This window comes from Artemia sp. Qi Xiang Cuo, chromosome 14, assembly GCF_049724085.1.
Source record: "Artemia sp. Qi Xiang Cuo chromosome 14, ASM4972408v1, whole genome shotgun sequence".
Lineage (NCBI taxonomy): Eukaryota > Metazoa > Arthropoda > Branchiopoda > Anostraca > Artemiidae > Artemia > Artemia sp. Qi Xiang Cuo.
The window spans coordinates 46136464-46162629 of NC_142807.1; the positions used below are offsets into that span (position 1 = coordinate 46136464).

The 26166-nt window shown below is 35.0% G+C and overlaps 1 protein-coding gene across 4 annotated transcripts in view; it reads left to right on the forward strand.

Moving 5' to 3' along the window:
* LOC148944524 (DNA repair protein Rev1-like) overlaps positions 1 to 26166 on the forward strand; it is a 196631-nt gene that overhangs the window by 7282 nt on the left and 163183 nt on the right. For 3 of the 4 annotated variants that reach the window (XR_016142865.1, XM_089100410.1, XM_089100408.1), the window contains exons 2-6: positions 10070 to 10190; positions 12195 to 13289; positions 18126 to 18343; positions 21638 to 21791; positions 23065 to 23275. Coding sequence is in view for 3 of the 4 variants with exons in the window: in XM_089100410.1 (XP_088956536.1) it covers positions 10070 to 10190; positions 12195 to 13289; positions 18126 to 18343; positions 21638 to 21791; positions 23065 to 23275 (1799 nt within the window). In the remaining variant the exon portion in view is untranslated. Of the gene's footprint in view, positions 1 to 1942; positions 1987 to 10069; positions 10191 to 12194; positions 13290 to 18125; positions 18344 to 21637; positions 21792 to 23064; positions 23276 to 26166 lie in introns of those variants that run through there. The other variant, XM_089100409.1, reaches the window with a different exon arrangement.

Consider the following 26166-nt stretch of genomic DNA (forward strand, 5'->3'; position numbering starts at 1 on the left):
CAAACAAGAGATTGGGTATCGCCTCCTTCTCTCATTGTAAAAGTCTAAAAACTACTGCGGCATTGGAGCTTTACTGAAAACTATATGCGTCTTGAACAGTCTTGGAAAGTATAAACAACATCCAGTTGAATTTTTGGTTTATAGTGATTCTAATTGTTGAAAAATGCATCCGTTCAAGAATGTATTTCACTGTAATTTTATTTTTATTTTCAATGCTGCAAGAACTGGAAAAGAAAATATTTGTAATGTAATTCGTTTTCAGTGAAGCGCCAATGACGCAGTAGGCTTTTGGTTTTTACCAGTTAAGGAAGCGGGCAGTATCCAAACTCTTGTCTGTAGTGAAACTATATTCGTCTTGAACAATGTTAGAAAGAACTAATAAATTAAACTGAATATTTGATGTATAATGTTATTATTTGCTGAAAGCTCCTCAGTTTAAAAATTAATTGTGATTTTAATGCTTTTTTCCGACGGTAAGTGACGAAGACAATATCTGTCGCAAAATTGGTTGTTGTAATTGCACAGGTGACGTTGCCGTTCTTAGGATTTTATTGGAAAATAAGCACGTAATAATGTAACTTTTCTTTGTAATGATTTTTGTTCGTTTCAAGCTTGATTTGCATTCTCAATTTAAGTTTCACTCGTTTTAAGATTTATTTATTAACTTACATTAATAACTATTGTATGTTTGTTTGCATTGATTGTTTATTTAATTTCTGTTCCTCTTAAGTTTCATTTATGTTTCAATGGCAAAACATTTTTTTTCGTTTTAAGCTTGATTTTCATATTCAATCTAAGCATTACTCGCTTTTAGATCTATTTATTCATTTATATTATTACTTGTTGTATGTTTTTTTTTGCTATGATTGTTTATTTAATTTATGGTTATTTTTAGTTTCATCTATAATCTGATATTAATTTCTGGTAGTTTTGGTTTTTAATTTAAACATGTAATAGTATCTGCTTAGATTAAGTTTTAAATGTACTTTAATTTTATTTGAAAAACTTACTTTTTGTATTTTTTTTTTTAATTAATAAATAATAAAACAATGGAGCCGTATGGCCTTTACTATAGGCAACACTATAGCATTGCCTCTGATCTTCAAAGCATTATGGATAAGGAAATAGCAGAGATATGAGGCTGAAAACTCCATTACTGAAGATGGATACTTGAACACAAGGCCGTACCCAGGATTTTTTTTCGGAGGGGGTTTTACTCAAAGATTTTTTTTCGGGGGGGAGGGGGGTTTACCAAAAAAACCTCAAAAAGCGCATACAAAATTCGTTTATATCCATTTTTGTTACGTTTTTACGAGTCAAAAAAAATTTCGGGAAGGGTTCAACCCCCCCCCCCCCACCCCGACCCCTCTGGGTACGGCCTTGCGAACACATTTTCCAATGTATAATTTGACTGTAGATTCATTCCCAAAAGGTTTCTTCACCTAGCTTAAAACACGAGATGACAAAAAAGCCCCTAAACTAAAATTTTTGCCTAAATTAGACAACAAGTACCAACATTCACCCATTTGACCCCTTCAGGTTCATGAACTTTCATAAAATCATAAAATATTTGCAGTAAATGAATAAAACCTGCTGATATAGATTTAAAGTTCTTAATACTGTAAAATTGGGTTCTAGCTCGAAATAAAATTTAAATTTGGCTTAAAATTCAGGTCACATCCTAGGGCACACTTAGCAAGAAGCAAACCTTAACCTAAGCTTGAAAAAAAAATCCTTAAAGTTAAGACAGTTACTTTTCATTACAGTTGTATCTCAGGTTTTTCAAAGGTTTTATTTTTTTCCAGAAAAGTTTCATATTTTTGGTAAAAATTAACTTTTTCAAGCAGTAAATATTATGTTTTACAATATTTGGTACATATTGTTTTAACTTACCACAAACAATGCTTAGAAACGATACTACAATTTTAGGTAGGAAAAGAGGGATAGTAAATTTTCACTTTAATGGACATCAGTATTTCTAGAGCTGTAAGTTTTCTGAAGCTTCCTTATTTTATATTCCATTATGTAGGTATCAACTATTTTTTTTCAAAATTTTTTTCCTGTTACTGAGCATTAGGCCTTGGAAATTAGTGAAACTTGACATTATACATTTTTGTTTGTGTTCAATACTAGCATTATATCTGATTGCTCCTTACCTTTAATTCAATATATTGTGTAAAGTGGAATTAAACAAAGATCTCCATGAAACTCTGAATTTTACAGTACCTACAAGAAAAGGCATGAAAAAAAAAGGATTAATTATGGGACATGTCAAGCAATTGAACTTTCAGTGAAGCTAGTCTGTTATGCTATGCCATTTAAAATTTCAAAGCCGTATGCCATTTAAAGCATTCCTATACTCACTATTTTGTAATTTAAGGGCTAAGACTTCCCAGGAGGGACACAAATGCCCCTGGCTAAGTTTTAGTTAAAAAAGAAACAGACAATATTTGCTAAAATATCATTTTAGGACTATTGTTAGATACATTAAGTTTTCCTTTATTATTGTTGCAGCATGGTTGTAGTTAAGCTAGCATATTAGGCTGTGTCATTTAAATATTTAGGATGTGCCCCACAACCAAATAACCAAAATACAAGTAAACCACAGCCTAGCTAAAAGCAAACTACAACCAATAATAATAAAAAGTTTAAAAGCACGTTTTGAAAAAAAGCTACCTATCGAGAAAAATTGTCATTTTAAGCTGATTCAGGAATGGTAATTATTATGCACAAATTTACAGGAATTTCAAAAAAGAGCCCAAAACCCCTTCAAAATAGTGTTGGATTTAAAAGAAATGTACACCATTGAAATCACTCTAGTTAAAACCATAATAGGGTAATTACAGTCCCCCACCTTGAACTACAAGGAAAATCACTTCTTATTTTGCATGGGAAGCACTTGTGTGTCTGTTTTTTTCTGTTTTTTTCCTATGACTGATTGTATAAATCAGTGGTTGTAGAATGTTGCAAAAAAGTTAACTTGAAAGGAAATCACAAAATCTATTGCACTTTGTAAGTAACAATAGAGATCACACAGCAAAGTGGCATTTTTGGCCATTTTTTTTTTACCAAAAAGCGTCATTTTTTCCCCAAAGAGGGCCAAATGCCAAAAAGTAGGAATTCTCAGATATTCAGTCTATTTTCATGGTCTAAAACCTTTGCACAAGGGTCTTGAGCTGCTCCCCTCCTACCTTAAAAAAAACTAGAGGAAAGTGGCATATTCTGTATTTTTTGCCACAAAACATCAGTGTTTGCCCCGGTAGGGTCGAAGTGCTGGGAAAGGCAATTTATAATGTAGCCTATTGATTTTTCATGGTCTTTAACCCTAAACAATAGTTTTTGGGCCCTTCATTTTGAAAAATGGCCCTAAAGTCTGACATAAATGTTACAACAAATTCTGTGCATATTCATGATTATCAGCTGATAATGACGTGAATACTGCAGTGATTACCAAGGTTTTTGATAAATTGTCATCAGACAATTATTTTTTGTTCATTAATAAAAGAAACTGTGCCCTAGCACAAATTTTTTTCAAAAGTTTTTTTCAAATTTTTTTCAGAATGTGGGTCTAAGCTTAGGCAACGAATAGGTACTATTTGAAAGATAAAAATGGCTTTAAACGATTGTTTTGCCTGTTATTTCAAGCAAATTTATGGTCCTATGTCAATTTTAAATTCTTGGTCAACCTTTTTAAGACCATAGGCGGGTGTGCCTTGTTTGCCTCTTTTTTAAATACTTGATCAGCATGCCTAAGACTCTAGGCAGGCATGCCTTTCCAAAAACTAACCTGACATGTATGTGTCCAATAAGAGAGTCATTCATACTCCTGCCATTTACCCGTGCCCCAGCCATTTAAACATTTGCCTCTCAAATACTTGGACTATCTGTCTTGGCTTTTCTCTGTCTTCAATTACCCAGCCCAGTCTTGATGCAACCTATGCAACCTATTGCCCAAAATACTTGATTTTGTGCAACAAAATATCATTTTTTGCCCAAAAAGGGTAAAAAATGCCAGGAAATAATTCTAAGCTAGCCAATCGATTTTTCATGGTCTAAAAACCATACAAGAGGTTTCGAACCCCCTCCCCTATTTAGAAAAAAAAACAGGTCTATAGTATATAGATCAAGCCTTACAGCATGAAGTTAGTGCTGCAGTGAGTTCTCTCTTTACTCATAAAGTATCATCTGATAAAGACATAAATGCTGCAGTGAATACCTCAATTGTCAGCAGATAATGACCTTTTTATGTAGTAAAGGAGATTTTGATCAGTAAATTACTTTACTACTTTTAAGTAGTAAAGGAGATTATCAGCAGGTAAAGGATAAATGAAACCAAAGGAAAGAGAGCAGAATAGTGAAAAACGATGGAAAAAATTTGTGTTGCCCCATGGTTGGCTGCCTTTCCTGTTTTCCGCAAACACGTTTTTCAGTATGATTTGGTTGGAGTTAAAAAATAAAAAAATAAAATAAAAATCAAATTCTTCATAGTAATGAATAGCAAGTAAATGGCAATCCTTATCGATAACAAAAGCATAAGATCCTAAATATGGATAACACTAAATCAAGGAATCAACATTTATGGCAATTCAAAATATGTGTTTGTTTCAAGTTTGAAGACAAATATCCCAAGTTATTAGTACATAAAGAAGTTCGCATAATTATAGAGAAAAGAGGGAAAAAACTTAAAAAGGGGACACTATCGATAAAATTACGCCGTCAAATTTAGCATGTATGAGTACCCATGAGTCGATATCTGAAGCCACTATAATAAGAAATATTCGATTGTGTATTTTCCCACAGAACAGATACGTTTTTTGTGTCTTCTTATTATTTCTTTCTTCTTTTTTTTAGCAGGAGTTATTGTATTGATCTAGTTGTTCACTTTGAAAAAGCTTTAATTTCTTATAGTAAGGAAGCATAAAACCATCATATATTTTGGTTTTTGGCTTCCAAAATTAAATTAAAAGTATCAATGTTACTCAGTAACGTTCAACCCTTTCAGCTTTTCTCAATAACGCCCTGCACTATAAATTTTTATTTGATTTTCTTAATCTTAGTTTTAATGTTTACTCTGAACAAAATACTTTGAAAATGCTTTATTTTTTGTAATCACTAGGTCTGAAGGTATTAAATATTTTGGTATTTGATAACCAAGTTCAAAACTGTCGATGTTGTTCAAAAATGTCTGTCCAACGCCTCGGCATTGCTTAATAGAATTAATGCTGGGTGTTTACATCTTATTTTTCCTAATTAAGCTATTGTTTCATGTATTTTTTTGTAATTACTTTACTTTTTTCATTTTTATATACTTTTACTTTACTTTATATACTTTTTTCATTGCCTTTAAAAAATGTTTTGTCTCTATGCTTTGCTGCCCATCAAAAACTAAACAGAGATCATTGAAATATTGAGCGTTTTTTCTTCTTTAGCAAAAGTATTGTGTTCATAAAACTCAACCGTTTCATGAAATGTAATTAGACCAACAAACAGATTTTTCAACTGAAAGTAATTCGTAAGTTGAAAACTTAAAACAAATTGAAATTACTCTGTGTATAAGGGGGACTGTTTCCTCCTGAGCACCTTGCTCATTAAACAAGTTTTTTAGTGCTTTGAAAAACCTTCTTTTTTCAATTTAATGACCCTTGTGTTTTAGTAAATGTTTTTAAAGAATTCGGACAAAAAGCCAAACTTCAGAGTAAAGATTAAGTGGCCATTCACACGGGGATTAATCGTAGTCGTAGTCGCGATTATGACTTGGCAAAAACTTTCCGTTCACACGGGTCTCTGAGTCTCAGTCCTTGGCGTAATAATAGTTCAATTTGGATCAACTCAATAGCAACTAAGCTTAGGTTTTAACCAATTACATCGAAGATTAAAGGCACAAAATTTGACAGGAACCTATCAACAAATGAAATGACAGAATTTTTTATACAATTCTGAAAAAGGGTTATGCCAGCTTTGCCTTTTACTGAGAGTGACTGTCTTGGCTTTACTAAGTAAGCATCCCAAGTGGTATTTGAAAATGCAGCTAATAAAGATAGGGATGTTACTTTCGAGCAAGTAACCTCTAAGTCACCTCCCATAAATTTTGCTTCATCGAAGTATTCTTGTAATTTTTCTCTGTCTTATCATACAGAAACCTTCCGTTCTTTACATGCACAATAAGTTCTTCAATAAAATCAAATTCTTATGCCATTCCATATCTGTACCATTTTCCCACTTCCTGTCAAATTTCTCGCCACTTATCTTCGATGTAATTGGTTAAAACCTAGGCTTAGTTGCTGGTGAGTTGATCTGAATTGAACTATTATTATCTCTAGGACTGAGACTCTGAAACCCGTGTGAACAGAAATTTTTGCCGAGTCGTAGTCTTAGTCGTGACTACGACTAGGACTAAGCGCCGTGTGAATGGTTACTTAAAGGGCGAAATGATTCTATTAAGGTTTTCCTTAAGGAGCTTTGGAGGAGACAGTTCCCTTCATATAAAGAATAATCTGTTCAAATAGATTTCAAATCTGTTCCAGTTTTTTTTAAAATTAAATTTGTGATTGTTTTCTAAATCATACGTAGGCCTAACCAAGAAATAATGTTGGATACCGGTCCTTAAACCCCTGATTAATTGCTGTGAAAATGTATATATCAACAATTGTCAATTGGTTAGTACCGCCCTACGTTGAATATACTTAAAAAATGTGCGATAAATAGTATTTTTTGTCAAAAAGTCCTTGTTAATATTTCTAATGCAGAATTTCGGTTGGATGAAGAGGGGTATTATTGTTCATATGGATGGAAATTCTGTGAGACTTTTGATCTTCTACACTGCTGAAGCCATCACAACCTCTACAATAGGATTCTCTGATCGATAAATATACTAGCCTACATACATATGTTTAAATACATCGAATATTTCATATGAATAGAAAAAGAGAAATATTACCATTTAAAATTGCCGAAAACAAAGCTCCTAGCAGCATTTACCACCCCCCAAAAAATTTCCTGGCTGGGCTCATGGTGGTCCCTCTTGCCTTTTCCACCTCTGTGCTGGTAGACATGGCAATGTAATATTTTAGCTGCATAGAGAAACATTTTAATTAATTTCTACCCACCCCCCCCTCCATACCCCTGTCAACATTTATCCGAATGCTCATGAAGAGTAAGCAGTTTGGTCATTAAAATGTGTTGTTTTAGGCATTTACCCCCCACCCCCACCTGCACAATGACTCACCCCCTCCTCATTATACCTGATACGCAATTACACATCATCAAACGTAATTTCATTTAAAATAAAGTGAATAAACTTGGTTTAATACAGTACTGCCACCGTGTGCCATTACTTCTGCTGCAACCGGGAAGCCTAAAATATAGCTTACTGGTACTTGTAAATCAATTAGCTTCTCAGAATTTTGTATTGATTGCAAATTCGTCAGAATAAAACCAAAGTAGGTAATTTAGCGATGCTGAAGTTGTAGTTTCTTTTTTATTATCTTGTACTCTTTCTGTTCTATTAGCTCTTTGAGAAATTTAACAATAGTGTCAAAGCTGGTCCACAACACTGTCAAACTCTCTCACCTGGACGTCCATCTTGTCATTAGCAAATTCTTAGGCCTCAATGTCGATTCAGCACTCTCAACTGCTCGTTTTTAAGTAATAACTTTCGACCCGTAAAGAAGACATACAGTTCTTGAAAGATTTCAAATATTTTTCGGACTATAGAGGCGTTGCTGCAGTTGTTGTCCCCAATGAGATTCTCTCTATGAGCCATGGATTAAATTTAGCGTACTTGTCTTCCCAGTTCGGCTCATATGTGTCTTTGGACACCCTGTCGAATACCAGACATATTGTTTGCATAATCATAGCTTTAAAACATGAGCACCTCTCTGCTCACGCTTTCCTTTTCTAAGACATCTAGAATTTTTTCGGGAGTAATGCACTGCCAATTTGATTCTTATGGTTGCTTATGTGGCAAACGTGTGCAAACAACCTGTTTGGGAGCAAAAATACATTTAGACTCGTTGTTTTCGTGAAAAATGGCATTGATCTGATTACAATAGTCTTTGTCAAACATATTCATGCACCCCACACTTTATTTTTACTCGATTCTTTCTTAAATTCGACATGCCTAATTCTTTTCATTAATCCATTCCTATGTACTTGAAATCCATCATCCAACTCACGTAATTTGCCAAGTTTGAAACTGACATGTGGGTTCCTTAGTTGGGCGTCGCTCCCTATGCCACCCACAGCTCATAATCTACTAACCATATAACCTGTTATAAAACGTGACTGCTACCTTGCCGTCTTACAAGTAACTGGTACTAGGTGCTAGTGAATGAGGTTTTTGCCCATTCCTTCCAATCAGTAAAACCGCTGGATTTGCTGACTGAAATTAATATTTTCATGTTCTTCATTCAACCGAATGAAAAATTGTGGTGCCGTCCGTAAAATCAGGGCATGTGTTGGTAAAACCACTGTATTTGTCGACCAAAATTAAGATTTTGGTAGATGCCATAACTGAATGGAAAATTGTTGTGCTGTCCGTAAAATCACTAAATGAGTCTGAACAACTGCGAGATGGAAATTACGGTACACGTCTTAACTGAATTAATTTTTTTTTACCGTCTGTAAAGTCACGACACGAATCTACAACTGCTGCATTTACCGACCTAGATTGAGATTTTGGTAGATGGCATGCCAGTATTTTCATGTTCTTTATTTAACTGGATGAAAAATTTTGGCACCGTCCGTAAAGTCATGACACCGCTGCATTTACCGACCGAGATTGAGATTTCAGTAGATGTCATGTCAGTATTTTCATGTTCCTTATTTAACTAACTAGAAAATTGTTGTAGCATCCTTAATATCTATACACGAGTCGTTAAAACCGCTGTATTTACCGATCGAGATGGAAATTTTGGCATATGTCATGTAGCTCATCTCTAATCTTATTACCACCATATTAAAAAAAAAACTCATTTACGACACTATCAGCACCTGGGGCCTTATTATTCTTTAATCATTTAGTACTGTCACTAATTCTTCCTCACAAAATAAATTCTCTTTCACATCTAAAGTGTCACAAAGTTTTTCATTATTCTTGTGATTCTATCACAGTTTAGAACATTCTCAAAATGTCCTGCCTATCTCCCTTTAACTCTTTTCTTATGACTAGTTGTGGCCCCATTCCTGTCTTTAACTGTACAAGTCCAGATTGAATATTTCCTCTCAGTTTATAGATTGAATATTCCCTCTCAGTTTATTAACATGCAGGTACAATATTTTACGTGATGACGTCTGGCTGCAGCGGTCATAATAAATACGAAATACCATCTAAAAATTACCAATATTTTTTGGTAAGTATTGTTTGAAATTTGTGTTACAGAAAATACAAGCCATACGTGATAAAAATACAGATTGTTCTTGTACCCCTTTCCGTGCTTTGACCTAATGGCTGCGTAAACTTGGGTCTTCCCTTGAAGCTTGTTTAGGATGGAACCTGGTGGTTTTTAGAAGGAGGTAAGCGTGAAGATATACATCCTAAATCTATGGGAGGGGTGGAGACTGGGCCCTCAAGGCTCAAGAATGGGCACAGGAAATAATTCTTCACACCCTCTCGTCTTGACAGCCTTTCTTTCGATTGCAGTTCTTTTGTTGCAATTTAATATCTCATTCTCTTTCAAACGGGTATAGTGTCTTGAGATACATGGAAGGAGGACCGAGGCATCCATCGCTAGCTCAACCGTTTAGAGAATATGACGGTCCTGTGATAAAAATCGGTTAAATTTGTTTTTCCTTTAAAATTACATAAAAAAGTTGAAGTTTGATTTTTTTTTCTTCTTCCATAATACAAGCTGGAACTTGAGACACTAATCTGCCAAGTGTAACAGAAAAAAGACTGGAACTATAAAACCAGTGGATCCTCTTTTACTAATATTTTGGTTTTCAAGCCAACCACTCGAGAATTTTTCAAATCTATCATTGCTCAAGAAGTATTAGACTCCAGAAAAATCTGAAACCCTTTCATTAACAAAAATAGTAATAAACTGCACAATCTGATGCTACTTTATTTTAGGGTGGCTATATGGCGGCGAAAAAAGCAAAGCTTGAAAAGCAGTTTGAGATAGAGGCAGACGCAGTTCAAGCGAAAGAAGGAATTTTTAGTGGCATTTCAATATTCGTGAATGGCTTCACAGGTATTTTTATTTTCCTTTTAAAGTCAAAGAAAATTTAGTGATATTACTCATAATCTTGTCTTATTATGTTAGCAGCTTTTCTATTGTTCTTAATAGTTTAAATAAGTGTTCTATTCTTGTAAGTCTTTACAAAACCTAGGTTTACTTTTAGCTGAGCTTACGAATTTTTTATAATTTTACGTGTTTTTAATGATGCTCTATAAGTAAAGTTTGTTTATTTTCTCTGCTTTTTTGTAATAAATTAGTGAACAGCAAGCCATAACCTCGTTTTAGTCCAGTTTTTACTTTATTATTTTTCTCAAGTTTGTCACTTGAATGAAGGAAGCTGACATAAAGTTGAGTTTTAGAACCAATAGCAGAAGTCTCGTATTTGAATCAGCAAAAGCTCTGTAAAACATGATACTGAAGATCATAATTAATTTTGCTAATGGAAACACTAATAAATTATAAGTAAAAAATGAAGAAAAAATTAAAACAAATAATTACCTTTGCTATTTCTTGTTATATTTCTATGTCTTTGCTCTGATTATATTACATCGTTTCTTCTTGTTTGAATTATCATGGAGACGTTTCGCATAATCTCATCATCGTAATCAAAGTCCAGGGCTTGCGGTAGATAGCTCCAGACGACATGAAATTCAGTGTTTTGGATCAATCCTAATGCACCACTTCAGGGCAAATTTCTTAGTTACTTCTAAATATTGCGTCAAACTCTAGCTTATCTCTTCATAACAAGCTAAGCAACACATTATTTTTCGGGATTTTTTTTTTATAATCTATTTTTGGTATATATTACACACATACATTTAAGCAAAGAAGCGATCATGTTAAATCTTTAGAATCAGACAAGGATTTTCAGTCTTTATAGTTGGAGGGGCTGAAATTTTTTCAACAAATATTGATACCGGCAATTTAAACAGGACATTTTTACTTATTACGAGTCCAACTTCATTTGGCTTACCAAGTCGGTAGGCTACTTAAAGTGGTATTTCTTCAACTTTAGTTCATTAGTTGGAGAGTTCAGGGTTGGACTCCAGACCAATGTAGACTATACTGCCCATGTCAAAAGCTGCAAAATAGCATATAATTGCAAAAAAAGTAAAAAAAGACTATAGCTTGGTACAGTTAAAAACTAATCGATAAACTGTTCTTTTTGCACTTTAGCCTGTGTATTGACCTTTGGTCTTTGTAGCATTAGCTACCAGAGGGTTGGATCCTCTAATGCTGTATTGATAGCATATCCTAGACTTAATGAAAATGAGATTTGTTTTATATTCTTTTGTTGGAAGTGTACAGACTATATAAGGCAGTGATTCACTTCTTAATCAGAGCATTGCAAATTAAGTAATTTACCCAGATTGTTTTCGTTTTATACACAACAAAAGCCCTAAATATTGCATATCTATGTATTGTTTCTACTTAAATTCATCCACTACGGAAAGGGATTGTGCCCTTGTACAAACAATTTTTTTGTAAGGCATTTTTTTTGAACTGCTATCTCACTGATGATAAACTGAGTAATATCACGGTAGCCTACCCCAATAGATATGGCATAATTTATTGCATTTTCAAAATTTTCGTCCAGTTCAGGAAACTGTTTTTCTATCTCGATGTATGTAGCTTTCATTGCTCACAGAAGCAATTGTTTTCCTCTGGATAAAATCTGGTAGTATGCCAATCCTGAATCCCTGGGTTTTTCTCTTTATGGTCATCAATTCATATAAGACTAAATATCTATTATAAAATCTTATGCATTAGTTTAAGGCTATTAATTATTCCTTATTTTGTGGAAGTGTTGTTTTTGGATAATTCTTGTCTGATGTTTGGACTAATCACCATACCGCTAGTAAAGACAATATTGCCAGTTTTGTTATTAATAAGCAGAGTTTTTTAATCCTCCCGTGTGTTTGAGTTAATGCGACTCTACTGTTATATTGCAAGTTATATCTAAGGTAAATTATGTTTTTAACTTGAAGCATAATTTTGATTCCCCTTTTTTTTAAGATCCTTCTGCCGAAGAATTGAAACAAATAATGGCTGCTAACTCTGGAACCTACCATCATTATCATAAACCTGGGAAAACTTCTTACATTATAGCATCCAACTTGCCAGACACAAAAATCAAACAATTGAAAACCTCTGAAGTATATGTTAAACCTCAATGGATAACAGAAAGTTTAAGAGCACGAAAGTTGCTTTCTTATAGGGATTTTTTGCTCGTGCCAACAACACATGGTCAAAAGAAATTAAGTTTTACAGCAGTAGATTCAGTAAGTCGTTCAAACTTAGATAGTGAATGTGAGAATGCTCAAATTGATTTGTCACTTTCAAAAATAATTGACGTTCGTAATGACTCCGAAGTGAGTTGGACTTGGACTAGTCAAGCTAGCTCTAATGATGGTGGCATTGACAAGCAAGTTTTGTCAACTGCAAAAGTAGACACGGAAATTGTTGAAGATCTTCGTCCGTCAAGTACCGAGTCAAATGTTGAGGATGTACCTCTGGTTAATGAAACTGCTTTCTCTCGTAGTCATTCTCCTGTAGGGTATCAAAGACATCTAAGAGCTGGAGAAGAACATTTCCTGTCCGAATTTTATAATCGCTCCCGTCTTCATCATATTTCAACCCTTAGCTCTATGTTCAAAGACTATGTCTCTGAGCTTAGAAAAAAATCGAATGGTGAATTTCCTGGCTTAAATGAATTGCTAAATAATAAAACTACAGAAACAAGCTCAGTTGATTTGAGCTCAGAAAAGGTTCTAATGCACATAGATATGGACTGCTTCTTTGTGTCTGTTGGTTTGAGGAATCATCCAGAACTTCTTGGTCTGCCGGTTGCTGTAACACATGCTAAATCTGATTCAAAGTCAAAGAAAAGTGAAGATCGTAATCGAGAACTTGAGTTTCGATATTACAAAGAAAGAGTGACAGAGAAAATGAAAGATGGCTCAGTCACTCGATGTAAATTTTCAAATGAAGAAGAGGACACGACATTTTTTGGGAGGATCTCTGAAATAGACGAAACTGATAGTATGGCTGAGTTAGCATCATGTAGCTACGAGGCAAGGGCCAAGGGTATTAAGAATGGAATGTTTCTAGGTATTATTTTCTCTTTTTTTAACGATGAAACTTCCAGTTCAAATTACGATTAAAACGATATCCGTATTCAGGGAAGAGGATGTCTCCACTACCAAGATTGTTTTAAAGGACGCTCATTAAAATTCGGAAATTTTATAAAAAAAAACCTTTTTCACGTTTTCTAGCAACCCTGGGAAAATCCTGTGGTAAGACCCTCATATTTTTCGAAACTGTGTCAATCTATAATGAAAATGAAGTTGTATAATCAACTTTGAGTCATAATTTTCCGAGACAGGATGTAACCAAAATTTTTTGAAGGACTATGAACCTTTGGATTGGGCTTTTTCTTGCTTTAGAGTTTCAAAAGTACTCTTCATTTCCTGAGAATTGGGGCTTGTAACTCTTCCATTGTTTCGGAAAAAGAGTGTGTGAATACAAAAGTGGCTCTTTATGTCTTTAGCCCAATATGAAACAAAAGTAAAAAATAGAGAAAAGATCACAATTACGTCTTTATTAACGTGTTTATAAAACTCTCTAATTTTAGCGGGCTTTACTAGATTAGTCTGAAGTTTTTTCCCTCAAGACTGACTCGACTTTCTTATCTTTTCAGTTTTCCGTACTGTTTATTTTGCCTGTATTCATTTAAAGCGATTAGAGTGGTCTTGGGCACTGGAGTCCTTATGCCTTCGTTTTTTTTTGGCCAGCAATTACTTGGTTATAATTTTAATGGGGGGGTTGAAGATCTGGTTTTAGGACTTCAAATCGAGAGTACTTTCTCTCATTGGATTTGAATTGTAGTTTATAAAGACACAAGCTTGGAATGAGCCTGCGTTTACGAATTCAAGCCTTTTATTCGGACATGTAATTTTATCCTTGCCATTCAAGACTTTGACTTGTGTGCAAAACTTATAACTCTGAATTAAGAATAAAGAATATTAATACGGTTTATTTTTAGCTTTATTAGAGTTATGCAAGAAAAAAACTGACTAGTTGTATCGTTATTATTAGTGCTAGGACTTTTAACTGGGCTTAGTTGTTCGGTTTTCTTGTTGATGTATTTTATTTTTTTTTTATTTTTTTTGGGGGGGGGGGGGGACTAGATTTCCAGGTCCTAAATTTCAAAGTTTGTCATACCCTCGTCGCAGCTTTTACTCGACAATTTTCATGATAGAAACCTTTCTAAATAGCATGCTCTTCATTTCTTCTTTTCACTGTCAGGCATGGCTGACAGTAATGCTGTTTGACAAATTCAGCGAGAACCAAGCTTAATGGATTGGTCCTAAATGTTGAAACCACTGAATTCCAGCCTAGTTCAAAAAGTCGTAACTCTTATTTTAGTATCCGTAATTTTAATGCAAGTTATTTTTAACTTTTTCAGAGTTCTGAAAGAATAAACACACTAGTTTTTCCAAGACTTTCTAAATAAAATTTTAACCACGTTTGAAGGATAAAGTGGAAACAAAGGGTATCGAAAATTGAAAAGAGAGGTTGTCTCTGGGGCTTCTGAACCTTTTTTTTGAGGGGGGGGGGGAGTAGATGCTCTGACAGTGGAAGTTTACACCAAAATAATCCACATTTTCGCGAAAAATGTCCCACACTTTCTCTAAAATCTCAATCACAGCATACCGAGATTTAGCTAGGTCTATGGCCCAAGCTAGGTCCTAGACAAGTGTTTCCGATTTTAGATCTTGTTCGTCCATTCTCTAATACAGATTGATAAACGTCAGTAATTGGATCTCGGCTTGTTAATTGCATATTTTGAAAATTGTGTTTTCCCCAAAGTTGGTATTTAATAATTCAAAAGCTCGCTGATAATTAATTAAGCCTAATATTGCAACATGGGTGTCCAAGATTAAATTTAGATGATTTAACTTTTGATTACCCCAGATCAAAAGGTGTTGTAAATGTCTGGAAAATCAAATATTTAGTGTCTCGAGAATAGTTTGAGATATCGAGTTGAAACTTTAAGGGGAGGTTGAACTCTTCATTAATTTTTTTTACTTTGGGGCAGGATTAATGGTGGTACTGTTCGACCGATTCAACAAGAACCAAGCCTAATGGAATCGCCTCTAAATTAAAAAAAAAAAAAACTGAATTTAAAACCAACCTCAAAATCTCGTAACTCAGAAAAGAACAGTAAAAATTTAAGACAGAAAGCAAATTTGCTAGATTCTTTAATTTCTGAATTTCTAGCCAAAGGAAGTAACAGATAAAGCAATCAAGGTATTGAGTTTTTTTCTGACTGGTAATGTGGGGGTTTTTGTCTTTATACCTAGTGTTAGTATTGTTTTCATCGGGAAGCTTATAGAGACAAATGAGTGACCCCATGGATTCGAAATGAAAAGCTCTGACTGCTGCCAAGATGGGTCTTGAAAAGGTCGTCGAAGTTTCAGTAGCCTAAAAAAGGTTGCGTGATTCCTCTGATCCAAATCTTCTGAGCATGCTTATGAAAGGAGTCATTATCTTGAGATAAAAAATAATCATTAAAAAAAAAAAAAATTTTCTTAGTTGACTTTCTTTTTGGAGACCATTGTTGGCAAGAGCCATTGTTTGATAATCTCTTCGATGCCACTGATAAAGTCTACTATGCTACTAAGCAGTTCGGGATGGAAATCAGTATCAGCAAGACCGAAGTTGTGGTAACTACGAGATATGAACTAGACAATTCACCCGTCATCATCACAGGCGAGAGACAGGTTGAAATGGTTAACCATTTCTTGTACCTTGGTAGCCTACTCTCCTCTGGGCTCCAGGCGTTTACCGCTGAAAATACCGCCCCCGGAAAATACTCCCCCCCCCGTGGACAATACCCACCGGTAAACCCCCCCCCCCCGCTGACAATACACACCGGTAAATACCCCCCTTCCCCCCGTGGAAAATAAAGCTTTCCAAATTTGAGAATTTTATTTGAATTTAATTTTTTAATTTCCGTAAGGGGAAGGAATTTTGGTACTTGTGTATTATGCGCCACTGACTCAAGTTTACGCTGTGTAAAACTCGAGAACTAACCGGTTTCTTAGTTATTTTTTTTTCAGCTTAGCACAAGACAAAGACAAATGACAGAATATATGGAAAATGTATAATTTGGGCTATTTATTTGCACCTAAGGAGGGGGGGATAAAGTATTTGGACAGTTTGAAATAAGAAAACAATTCTTTCTAGGTATATGGCCACTTAAAAATTACAGAAGAATAGCGAGGTATCTGGAAATTTTGTTTACAAAAAAAAATCTCAGTATAAAGTAAATGTAATGTTTCATTTAAGTTTTTTTCTGAGTATTAAGTGTTTTATTTTCTCAATGACGGTTTTTCCAAGCATTAAGTACTATTATTAGGTTAATGTAGTGTTTCATTTAGGTGTTTTATGATGATCGCTGATCAAAGTTTACGTGATTTTTGGCTTTAAAATATACTTATCTATCTAATATGCAGAATAATTGTACCAAACACATTTTGCATGCAGACCCGCTAAACTTTACACCCCCTTCCCCCTAATGTGCAAATTTATAGCCCAAATTTATTTCTAAAGTACCGAAGAAACTAACGAAAAAAACGATGTGTTCTCGAATTTTACACAGCGTAAACTTAAGTTAGTGACACATAATACACAAGTACCAAAATTTCTTCCCCCTACGGAAATAAAAAAAAAACTCAAATAAAATTCTCAAATTTGGAAAGCCTTATTTTCCACGGAGGGGGGGGGTATTTTAGGCGGGGGCATTTTCCGCGGGGGTATTTTCCGGGGAGGGGGGGGGGGTAAACGCCGGCCACTTCTCCTCTGATAGCTGCCGTAGCTCTAACGTGAAACGTCGACTTGCACTTGATAGCTCTAGCTTCCGAAGGCTAGCAAAACTCTGAAAAAGTAATCATCTACCCAACAAGCTCAAAATGTGCCTATTCAACAGTTTAATAATTCTCACAGTCACGTATGGATGCGAAACATGGACCCTGAAAACCGAAGACGAAAGAAAACCTCTAGCTTGTGAGATGAGATGCCTCCGTCACATCGCTAGAATCAAATACATCGACCACATCAAAAAATGTGGAGCAACTTCAAGAAAAAGCAACTGCGCTGGTTCGGCCACGTCAAAAGAATCGAGCTGCCTGCCAAAAATCTCCCTTGAAGGATCTCTGCATGGTTATCGTCAACGAGCCAGACCATGAAATCGATGGACGGACGAAAAATGCATTTCGATTTCGACAAAGTCGAGTTCCCCCAGTTATCACGTACTTCACCTCATAGAACAATGTACCGAATCCTTACGCATGAGCTTGCAGGAGGAGTGTCCCCAAAACGTCCAATGAGGATGACCAGGACCTAAGTAAGTAAGCAAGTGTTGGAATGTTGCTAATCGAACTGTGCTTGGGTTAAGTTAAGAAAGGTCTGAGCTGTCTGAAGAACTAACTCTTTTGTTTTCATATCGGGAAGACTACTCTGACATTGTATCCCAAGACCACCCTAGTGTTCAGTATAGTAATCATTACTGTTTAGTTTACTGGAAAAATTGGCAAAATGAGCAAATAATCAAAGACTCCTTCTCTTTCCAATTGGTAATCTACCTGGATACAGTTTCTTATTAATAAGATGAATGCATTCATGTTTTTAGTTTTCTGATCTATTTGCTACATGCTGTGATTTCATTGGCTTTTCTTATTTAAGTCTTCAAAAAGAATCTGTTACACTGAAAGTATTTGAAACTACTTTATAGTAATGTTTAAATTACTAGAAAAACAAAATACTCCCATTTGTCGTGGCCATAACGATATGCATTAATTCTACTTTATTCTATTTGTTTAAAGATTGCTAAAGTAATTAAAATAACGTTTTAGTTTTGCTTATCTATTCATTATCTTTAAGGTCAGGCTTTAAAGCTATGCCCAGAGCTGCGCACAATTCCTTATGACTTTGAAGGCTACAAGGACGTTGCTTTTCGTCTATATGACACACTTGCTGAATATACCCATCAAATTGAAGCAGTGAGCTGTGATGAAATGTATGTGGATATAACGGATGTATTAAGAGAGACTGGGCGCGAACCGTTAGAATTTACCAGCCACCTGAGACAAAAAATTTATGTAAGTTGGTATTCTAGTAGCGAATTTGTGTCTAATAAGGTAATTAGTGTCGACACGCTTACTCAGCGAAAACATTTTCCCGGGGAGGGGTAGGGGGGGGGGGGGCAGACGATTTTTTAAGAACTGCATCATATTGTCGTTGTTTTCTTTTGTAAAAAGAATGAATGTTTTTTAAAAGCAGTTATAATGTTGATGTTTATGGCTACATAACACTTTAGTGTAATATTTTTTCAAAGAAAAATGAAAATTAAGACAGATAACTCGTGTGTAGTGTAGTATCAGCAATGCTTGATCAGTACCCTTTATAAAATACGAAGAAATTGGCAAAATTAATGAAAATTTTTAACTGACAAACGCCATAATCCTGTGGTGACGTAGTGGGTTTGGCCTCAGCTTGGTAATACGAGACCCAGAGATTAAACCTGGCTGTGATAACACACTGCAGGGCCGACGCGAGGATCCTAGTAGTCAAGAAGCGTCGTTAATTCGATTTTTGTTTTTGAAAAATGCCATACAAAAAGCAATACGTAAACTTGACTGTAGTAAGAAAACTTGACTGTGTGCGATATTGAAAATAAAGAGTTTATCATTTCAAATGCATCTACACTGGGTACCTCCGATTAAAGGACGGCACAGGAAAAAAAAGTTAGAAAAGTAAAAAAATAATAAATCAGCTAAATAAAAAAGGAGAATTGGGAAAAATTTAGAACTAGTGTCGATGAAAACAATTATAAGAATCAGCCGTAGAAGCTAAGCAATAAGTTTACTGATAAAATGAATAAATGATCAAATGAAGAGAAAGAGTTTCGATTGATAATTCAACATTCTTCGTGAGTCCAGCAGTACGCGATCCGAAAGAAGCTTACTTTTGGTTTACTTTGGATCTTTTGGATCTACTTTTGTTATAATTTTGATGTTATTTTTAGACTAAAATTTTTTTTTCCGGAAAACTATTGGTAATTTGTGAATCTCAGAAAATCATTTCCACTCTGCTTCTTGATCTTCTTACTGGATAAATGCTCTGAATCTCATATCGTTATCGAGTGATAGACAGCTTATAATGAGAAAACAAATAGTGGAAAAACAGTACTGGTGCTCCGTAACACGATCTATTTTTTCAGAGTAGAAATGTCATTCTGTGTAGTTTTATATTTGTACTTTAAACCTTTAGTCACGTTATCTTCGTATGAAATACAAAAAAAAAAACAAACTAACAAATATAAATAATCATATAATCAATAAATAAGTAAGTTAAAAACAAATACTAAAATACTAATAAAAATAGTAAATGATAAAGTAATAATAATACTAATAAATAATGAATATTAAAAACAATAATAGAAATGAAAAAAAAAACAAAATAAATACGAATCATTTAAAATACGGTGTCTTTAATGCTTTGTATGCATGTTCAAAAAATTTTGTTCAAAAACTTGAATTTTTAGATCTCAGCATAAAATAGTGATCGTAGTTTATGACTGGATAAAGATATCAAATGACTGTAAATATGGTATTTTGATAAACTGGATGCACATAGTGTCATTTGACGTACTTTTACTGTCTTCTTCCAAATTATAGTTCCACATCATGTTGACCCTATCCCTCTCCCTGTTAACACTCCCTCAAAGTTTCGACTTGATACCCTAAGCTGTTTCCAAGATGTTGCAGGTACACCGCTTGAATAACTTGGTGTTACATAGTTTCTTTTGATTGACCCCAATAATAATCTGTGCGTGGATTATAAGTCCCGTAGGAGCTACTGCTACGGTGTTAAATACTGCGAAAATGTTTTGATGGATCAGTCCCTCTCCCTTTCCCAACGAAAAACTTGAGGTCTCCTCGCCCAAACTTTCTCCTTTTTTCTCAACAGTACCTGAAAGTTTCAACTTCATTCCCCAAGCCATTACAAGATATTAAAGATAGGCTATTTCCGATGACCTAAAAGTTTTAATTCCGTTCCCCAAGTTGTCCCTGAGATTTTGCAGATATGGTATTTGATAACCATGATGCACATAGTGTCTTTTGTTTTATTTCGCTGTATGATTGTGCAGAGATTACATGTCCTATAGGAGTTTATAATGGAAAAATCTTTTTGCGGATAAGAGAAAACATTTTTTTATACCCTTCCTCCTCACTGTGACGCAAAAATTTGAAGTCCTCTTTCCCCATCCCCTTTTCTTTCAACAAGACTTCCTTTAAGTCGTAACTTCAAACCCCAAGCTGTCCTCAAGATATTGTGGAGGCAATTTCGATGACCTAGATACACATAGTGCCTTTGGATTAACCTTTGCCCCCTCCTCTAAATAAAAATTTAAGGTCCATTTAACCCCACCCCCGAGTCTCCAAGAAAGCTCCAGCTTGATCTTCAAACCTATTCCCAAGATACTGCAGACCATTTGAAGACTCTGTCTTTCAAATAGTCTTCTGAGTTATTCAGTACGCGTTTGGTTTCCAGAGTGTTCTCTTGGGTAATTCTGGGAATCTTGATCTACCGAACAATCCACACGGGCTCCTTGCTGATCAGAAAACTAAGACCAAACCTAACCGCCTTTTCTACTGTAACCTAACTGTGAACAATGGGTAATTTGAAGAATTTACAGCCATTATCCCAGGATAGTAGGGAGTGATTTCGACCCTGGAGGGACGGCTCGTTTAAAAATTAGTCACAATTTACGAATTAGCTGCACAAAGAAATCTTTCAAGACAAGTTTGATTCTTTTACTGATGCCTGCTGGTTCATGGCCACTGATTTTTATGTTTCATCCATTGAGCTAGGTGAGTCGGCTTCAGTTACCCACAATGCGTTATGTCGTGCTATACAAATTTTACAGGAGAGTGGAAACTAAATAATGTGTTTAAGGTTTTTTTGACTGTTATTAACGACCGGTCGATTGTACAGGCAGGGATCCAAGATACGGTTAAACTAATTTTAATATCTAAAACAACATCCCCTAACAGTGTAAAGTGAGTGAGAAGTGAGAGTATAACGCTTTTTGGAATGTTGTGAACTAAATAAGATAGGAAAAAGGATAGTGACCTGACTGATAAGGATTACTGAGTTTGGAGGGTAGGCTGTAAACGTAACTTTTATGTAAGATGCCACATAACGCCTATTGATTTCTACAGCTTACGTTTCTGTTAAACAAGTCATATTGTACCATGTCAAGGCTTATAATTCACATTCCTTATTCCACAAGTTATTTTAGTTTTTTGACCTTTTAGAATATCAAATAAGAGACTTGGAAGCTAAAGCTCTAATTCTAATATCATTACCTCCACTCCTCTGTCTTGCAGGAGAGAACCAGATGCACAGCTTCGACCGGCTTGGGTTCAAACCTTTTACTGGCACGCATGGCCACAAAAGAGGCAAAACCAAATGGGCAGTATCATATTTTGGCGAAGGACGCCAAGAATTTCATGGCTTCAAAACTGGTTGAAAGTTTACCGGGTAATGGCATTTTGCTTAATTTTTAAACTTTTTTATTCCTACTTGAATTTGATCAGAAATACTTCAAAAAAGTTGCTTAAAACTTCTTAACAAGCTGTGTGCGTCCAAATTCAAATTCGGTAATTTTTTACTTGTGTGTCATTCTGAAAATGACTATAAATAAAATGCATTAGCTTTTGCCCCTAACTCGAAATCTATTCACTAAGGCCTCCATTTTGTCTCAAATTTCAAAGACTTCAGAACGTCTTGATATTGGGTCCAGACCGGGTTACGAGGAAGGTATTTACAAAATCTGAAAGCTACAAACGAATTCGTTTCAACAAGGGTTAAAAACTACGGGACCAAGAAGAAAACATGACGAGCGCATTAAGGCGGCTGAGTGCTTTCTTGCACCTTGTCAGCTTCTCCCTTAAGGTGTGAATATCGACCAACTGTGTTGCTCCAAACTGGTCACAAAATGGATTCTGGCTGTATGGATTCTAGACCGCTTCATCTCTCATAGAATTTTATATTGAGTACATTAGGGTAGCTTATTTGCAATTATGTCCCTAAGCTAATAAAAGTACGTAGGTGTCAAGTAGATGTTGAGATTCATTTATTCTCAAAATAATTATATAGCTCTGAAATTGCAAGAAAACCGTTCAAATAAATCTACACACGTAAGACTGCAAATTTCTAATGCCTTTAGGAGTGAAACTTCATTTCAGAATAGTACAGGGTGGGTCAAAGGTGACCATAAAGTAAATTTATCGTGGAATTTTCTTGTTTACAAGTAATATTTTTCGCATGCTTTTTTTACAAGAATAATACTAAAACAAACGAATCATAAAGCTGACAGCTGTCAAATATTTGTAAATTTCTTTTGAATAGGACCAATGTACGAAGCTATTGCTATTTCCACGAATCAAAAATAGAACAAGTATGTGTAACTAGTAATTTATGGATGTAGTTTTTGAATAGAAATGAGTACAAAGCCACCAATATTTATATGGAGTAAGACAAAAGCATAAATGTAAATATAGTATAAGACAAAAGCATGAATTTAAATATAGTATAAGTATATGCAGTAAGTAATTAATATAGTGTTTATAGGATGCGAACGAATCATGGAGAGGTATGTAAGACCCTTTTGCTATTAACTGTAATCCTACATGACGAAATTCATGTTAATTGTTTCCTTTAATAGTTTTTTTTACATTTATGTTGTTTTGGTTCCTTCTTGCTATTTTCTTTGACTTTTTTCATTCTAATAATATCTGCGTATTTTTTATAGGAGTTGGGAGGGCTACTGCATATCGCTTACAATCTCGTGGGATCAGGACTTGTGATGATCTTCAGAAGGTTTCCCTGTCAATGCTGCAAAATGATTTTGGTGTAAAAACTGGTGAAACACTGTACAGACATTGCAGAGGAGAAGACCCGAGGAAACTTGAAACTGAGCATGTTCGAAAATCTATATCTGTTGCTGTTAACTATGGAATCCGGTGAGTTATATTGTATTCTGGAAAATATTCAATTGTTTATGTTTTTTCTCTATATATTACGAGCTTATATTTTTTCGTCTTCTCATTTCCTGTGCTGCTAAATCTGCTATTTTCTACACACAAGGAATGAAATTCACAAAAAGAAGAAAAAAAGTACAACAAGCGAAAGATAACTATAGAAAAATTTTTACGAGGTAAATATGTGGAGAAAGTCCGTCAAGAGCAGTACCTGAGAGCTTCCTGTGTAGCTTTTCCAACTTTAATGCTATATAAGGTATATTATATTTATTGACTAGAATCCGGTTACGAGTCCAAGGAGGAATGGAAAGGAGAAACTTACAATATCTGAAATAACTAATCCGCTTTCTTTTTAAATCAATTTTTCTCAGGATGGGGTAAATTCCTGCCGTGTAAAGGTCATGTAGAGCAGAGTTTTGCCAGCACCCGTGTATTATATTTCCCTCGATTCGGAACAATTTTCCTGTATCCAAATTGTATTCTTTTAAAGATTTTGTAAATAGTGCGCTGACGAAAACTAGAAAAATTATTAGTAAGGGTTATACCCAACCACCGTAAAGAATCACCAGGGGGAATACAGAAAGTACCACAAATAAGAGAGACGAAGAAGTTGAAGCGAAAGATAAAAACTCACACTTCTCTTCATTCAACGAAAGGCCAATTCCAGAAAAAATCATTGGAAACAGAAGATACCATTTTGAAGAGTCCGACTAATTAGGAGCAAATCATCAACATAAGCAAGATAAGAAATATCTGAAACATCAGAGAAATACGTAGAGGATATTTTCGCAAGCAAGCCAGAAATACAAATTTTAAACAGTGTAGGTGACAAAACGCCACCTTGTCTTACGGCTCTTTTAACTTTAATAGTAGTAGTTGGAGAAGATTTCAAACTAAGGAAAGGGTTACAATACCAATACCGCAGAAGCAGAATAACTGAAAAATTAACACCTGAAATGTAAAGGGAATGAAAAAGCTGGGAACACCCCACCCCAGGCCGAAAACCAAACTGTTTCTTTCCTTTATTAGTCCTATTAGTTAGATGGGAAAGAATTATATATTCAAGTAATTTACTCAAGTAATGTATTGGGTCGGTATGAAGAACAATCAGCAGGAGATTTTTCCCCGTTTTAATATTGAACTTATAGTGCCACACAGGAAATTCTCTGGAACACTAGATGTGCATATACACATCTGTAAAAGTAACTTCAAATGAAAAACAAGTGCAGGATAACTTTGCGAAAGATGAAATTTAGATATCCCATCTATATCAATAGAATCAGATTTTAAATTCTTAATATCACTACATACAGCAGAACATATAATGGGAATTAAATGTCGCTGTGTAATACGGATAGAAAAAAAAGGTGCAAGGAGACGAGAATACACGGCATGTACGGAATAGTTAACAACCAAAAAAATAGAAGAATAATGCTTCTGCCTAATAGATGGTAGTATGGCATCACGGCAAGAATAATCATTTTCAAGCTTTTCAGAATTAATCACTTTACGCCATTCACGTTTATTCACAGGAAAATCCATGCCACGATACAATACTGACCTAAGATACCTTTTGTAATCCGCTTTAGTTTTTAGTTTCGAATCCACAACACATACTGATCGTAGGTGGCCACAATCGGTCCAAACTCGAAGCCAGAATTTAGCTTTGTTTTTCATATTCTTTAAATTGGGATCTGCTGACTGGATTGATTCTTGAGTACCAACACGGATACGTTCTAATGGAACAGCTCTACATTCAGCTTCTTTCAGACAAGATGCTATTTCTTTATAATACGAATTTAACTCAGAAACTGTCAGATCCCACATATTTAAGCTGCAATAAAAGATAAGGTAAACGTATAAGAGATAGAAGGCATGTAAGCGTTGATATGTATAACAATATATCTGCTTTTTCTAATTATACTTTCGAAAACCATTTTGATTTCCTTTTGAATCTCAAATCTGTTGGAACACAGGGAAGCGCAAAATCACAGGTAGTGGTTGGTGGTCAATATCATGATCATCATCATGGACAATTATAATGGGAGAAAAAATGGATGAAGAGCACACAACGCGGTCAATGTCAGTAGTACTTCCAGATTGATGGATATAGGTGAAAGGTAGATATTTAGGAATGATGTGGTATAGGGGGGGGGGGGAGAATCAAGAACATAATCCCTATTAACACAGTCAGTATTGATATTCGTATTAAGGTCACCGATCACTATGTAATTTAGAGATTGAGACTAATCGTTTGATTAATTTTCTCAGAGAAGCAAAAGCCTTCGCAAAAATTGTAATTGAGCAACTAGATCTATTATCATGCGGAAATATGAGTTGATCAGAATAGTTAATCCGACACCGACTGCTAAGAAGAATTCATCGTGATAATAAAGGAAAGTGGTGGGGAAATATGCATTATGCTTAAAGATACATACCAGACCCCCTGATGGACGGCCACCAGTTACCCTGGCAGAGGTAGAAAATTCTTTGTGGTTTGGACTTAGATGCAGAAAATTAAGGCTAGCTGAAGTCAAAAAATGCTCTTGCAAACAAACTAGATCGTAATGGCTGCATAATTCATCAATGGAAAAGTCTTTGTCCTTAGTTCCATTAATATTGTTGGATATCACCGAAAACTGAAAAGTCATTGATGTGGATGCGGGTACTTTTTTAGTCTCTCTTGCATAACAGGACAAACAAAGCTGTAAGATGGGTGATTTTTATCGCAGTTAGTACATCTAGGGGAGGGGGACAATGTATGGTTTATCTTTCGTAGAAATGTGTGCTCCAGCACAACGGGCACATTTGGGAGTATCAACCGGACAAGTGTGCTGAAAATGGTTGTGGGAGCGACTTTTAAAGCAGCATTT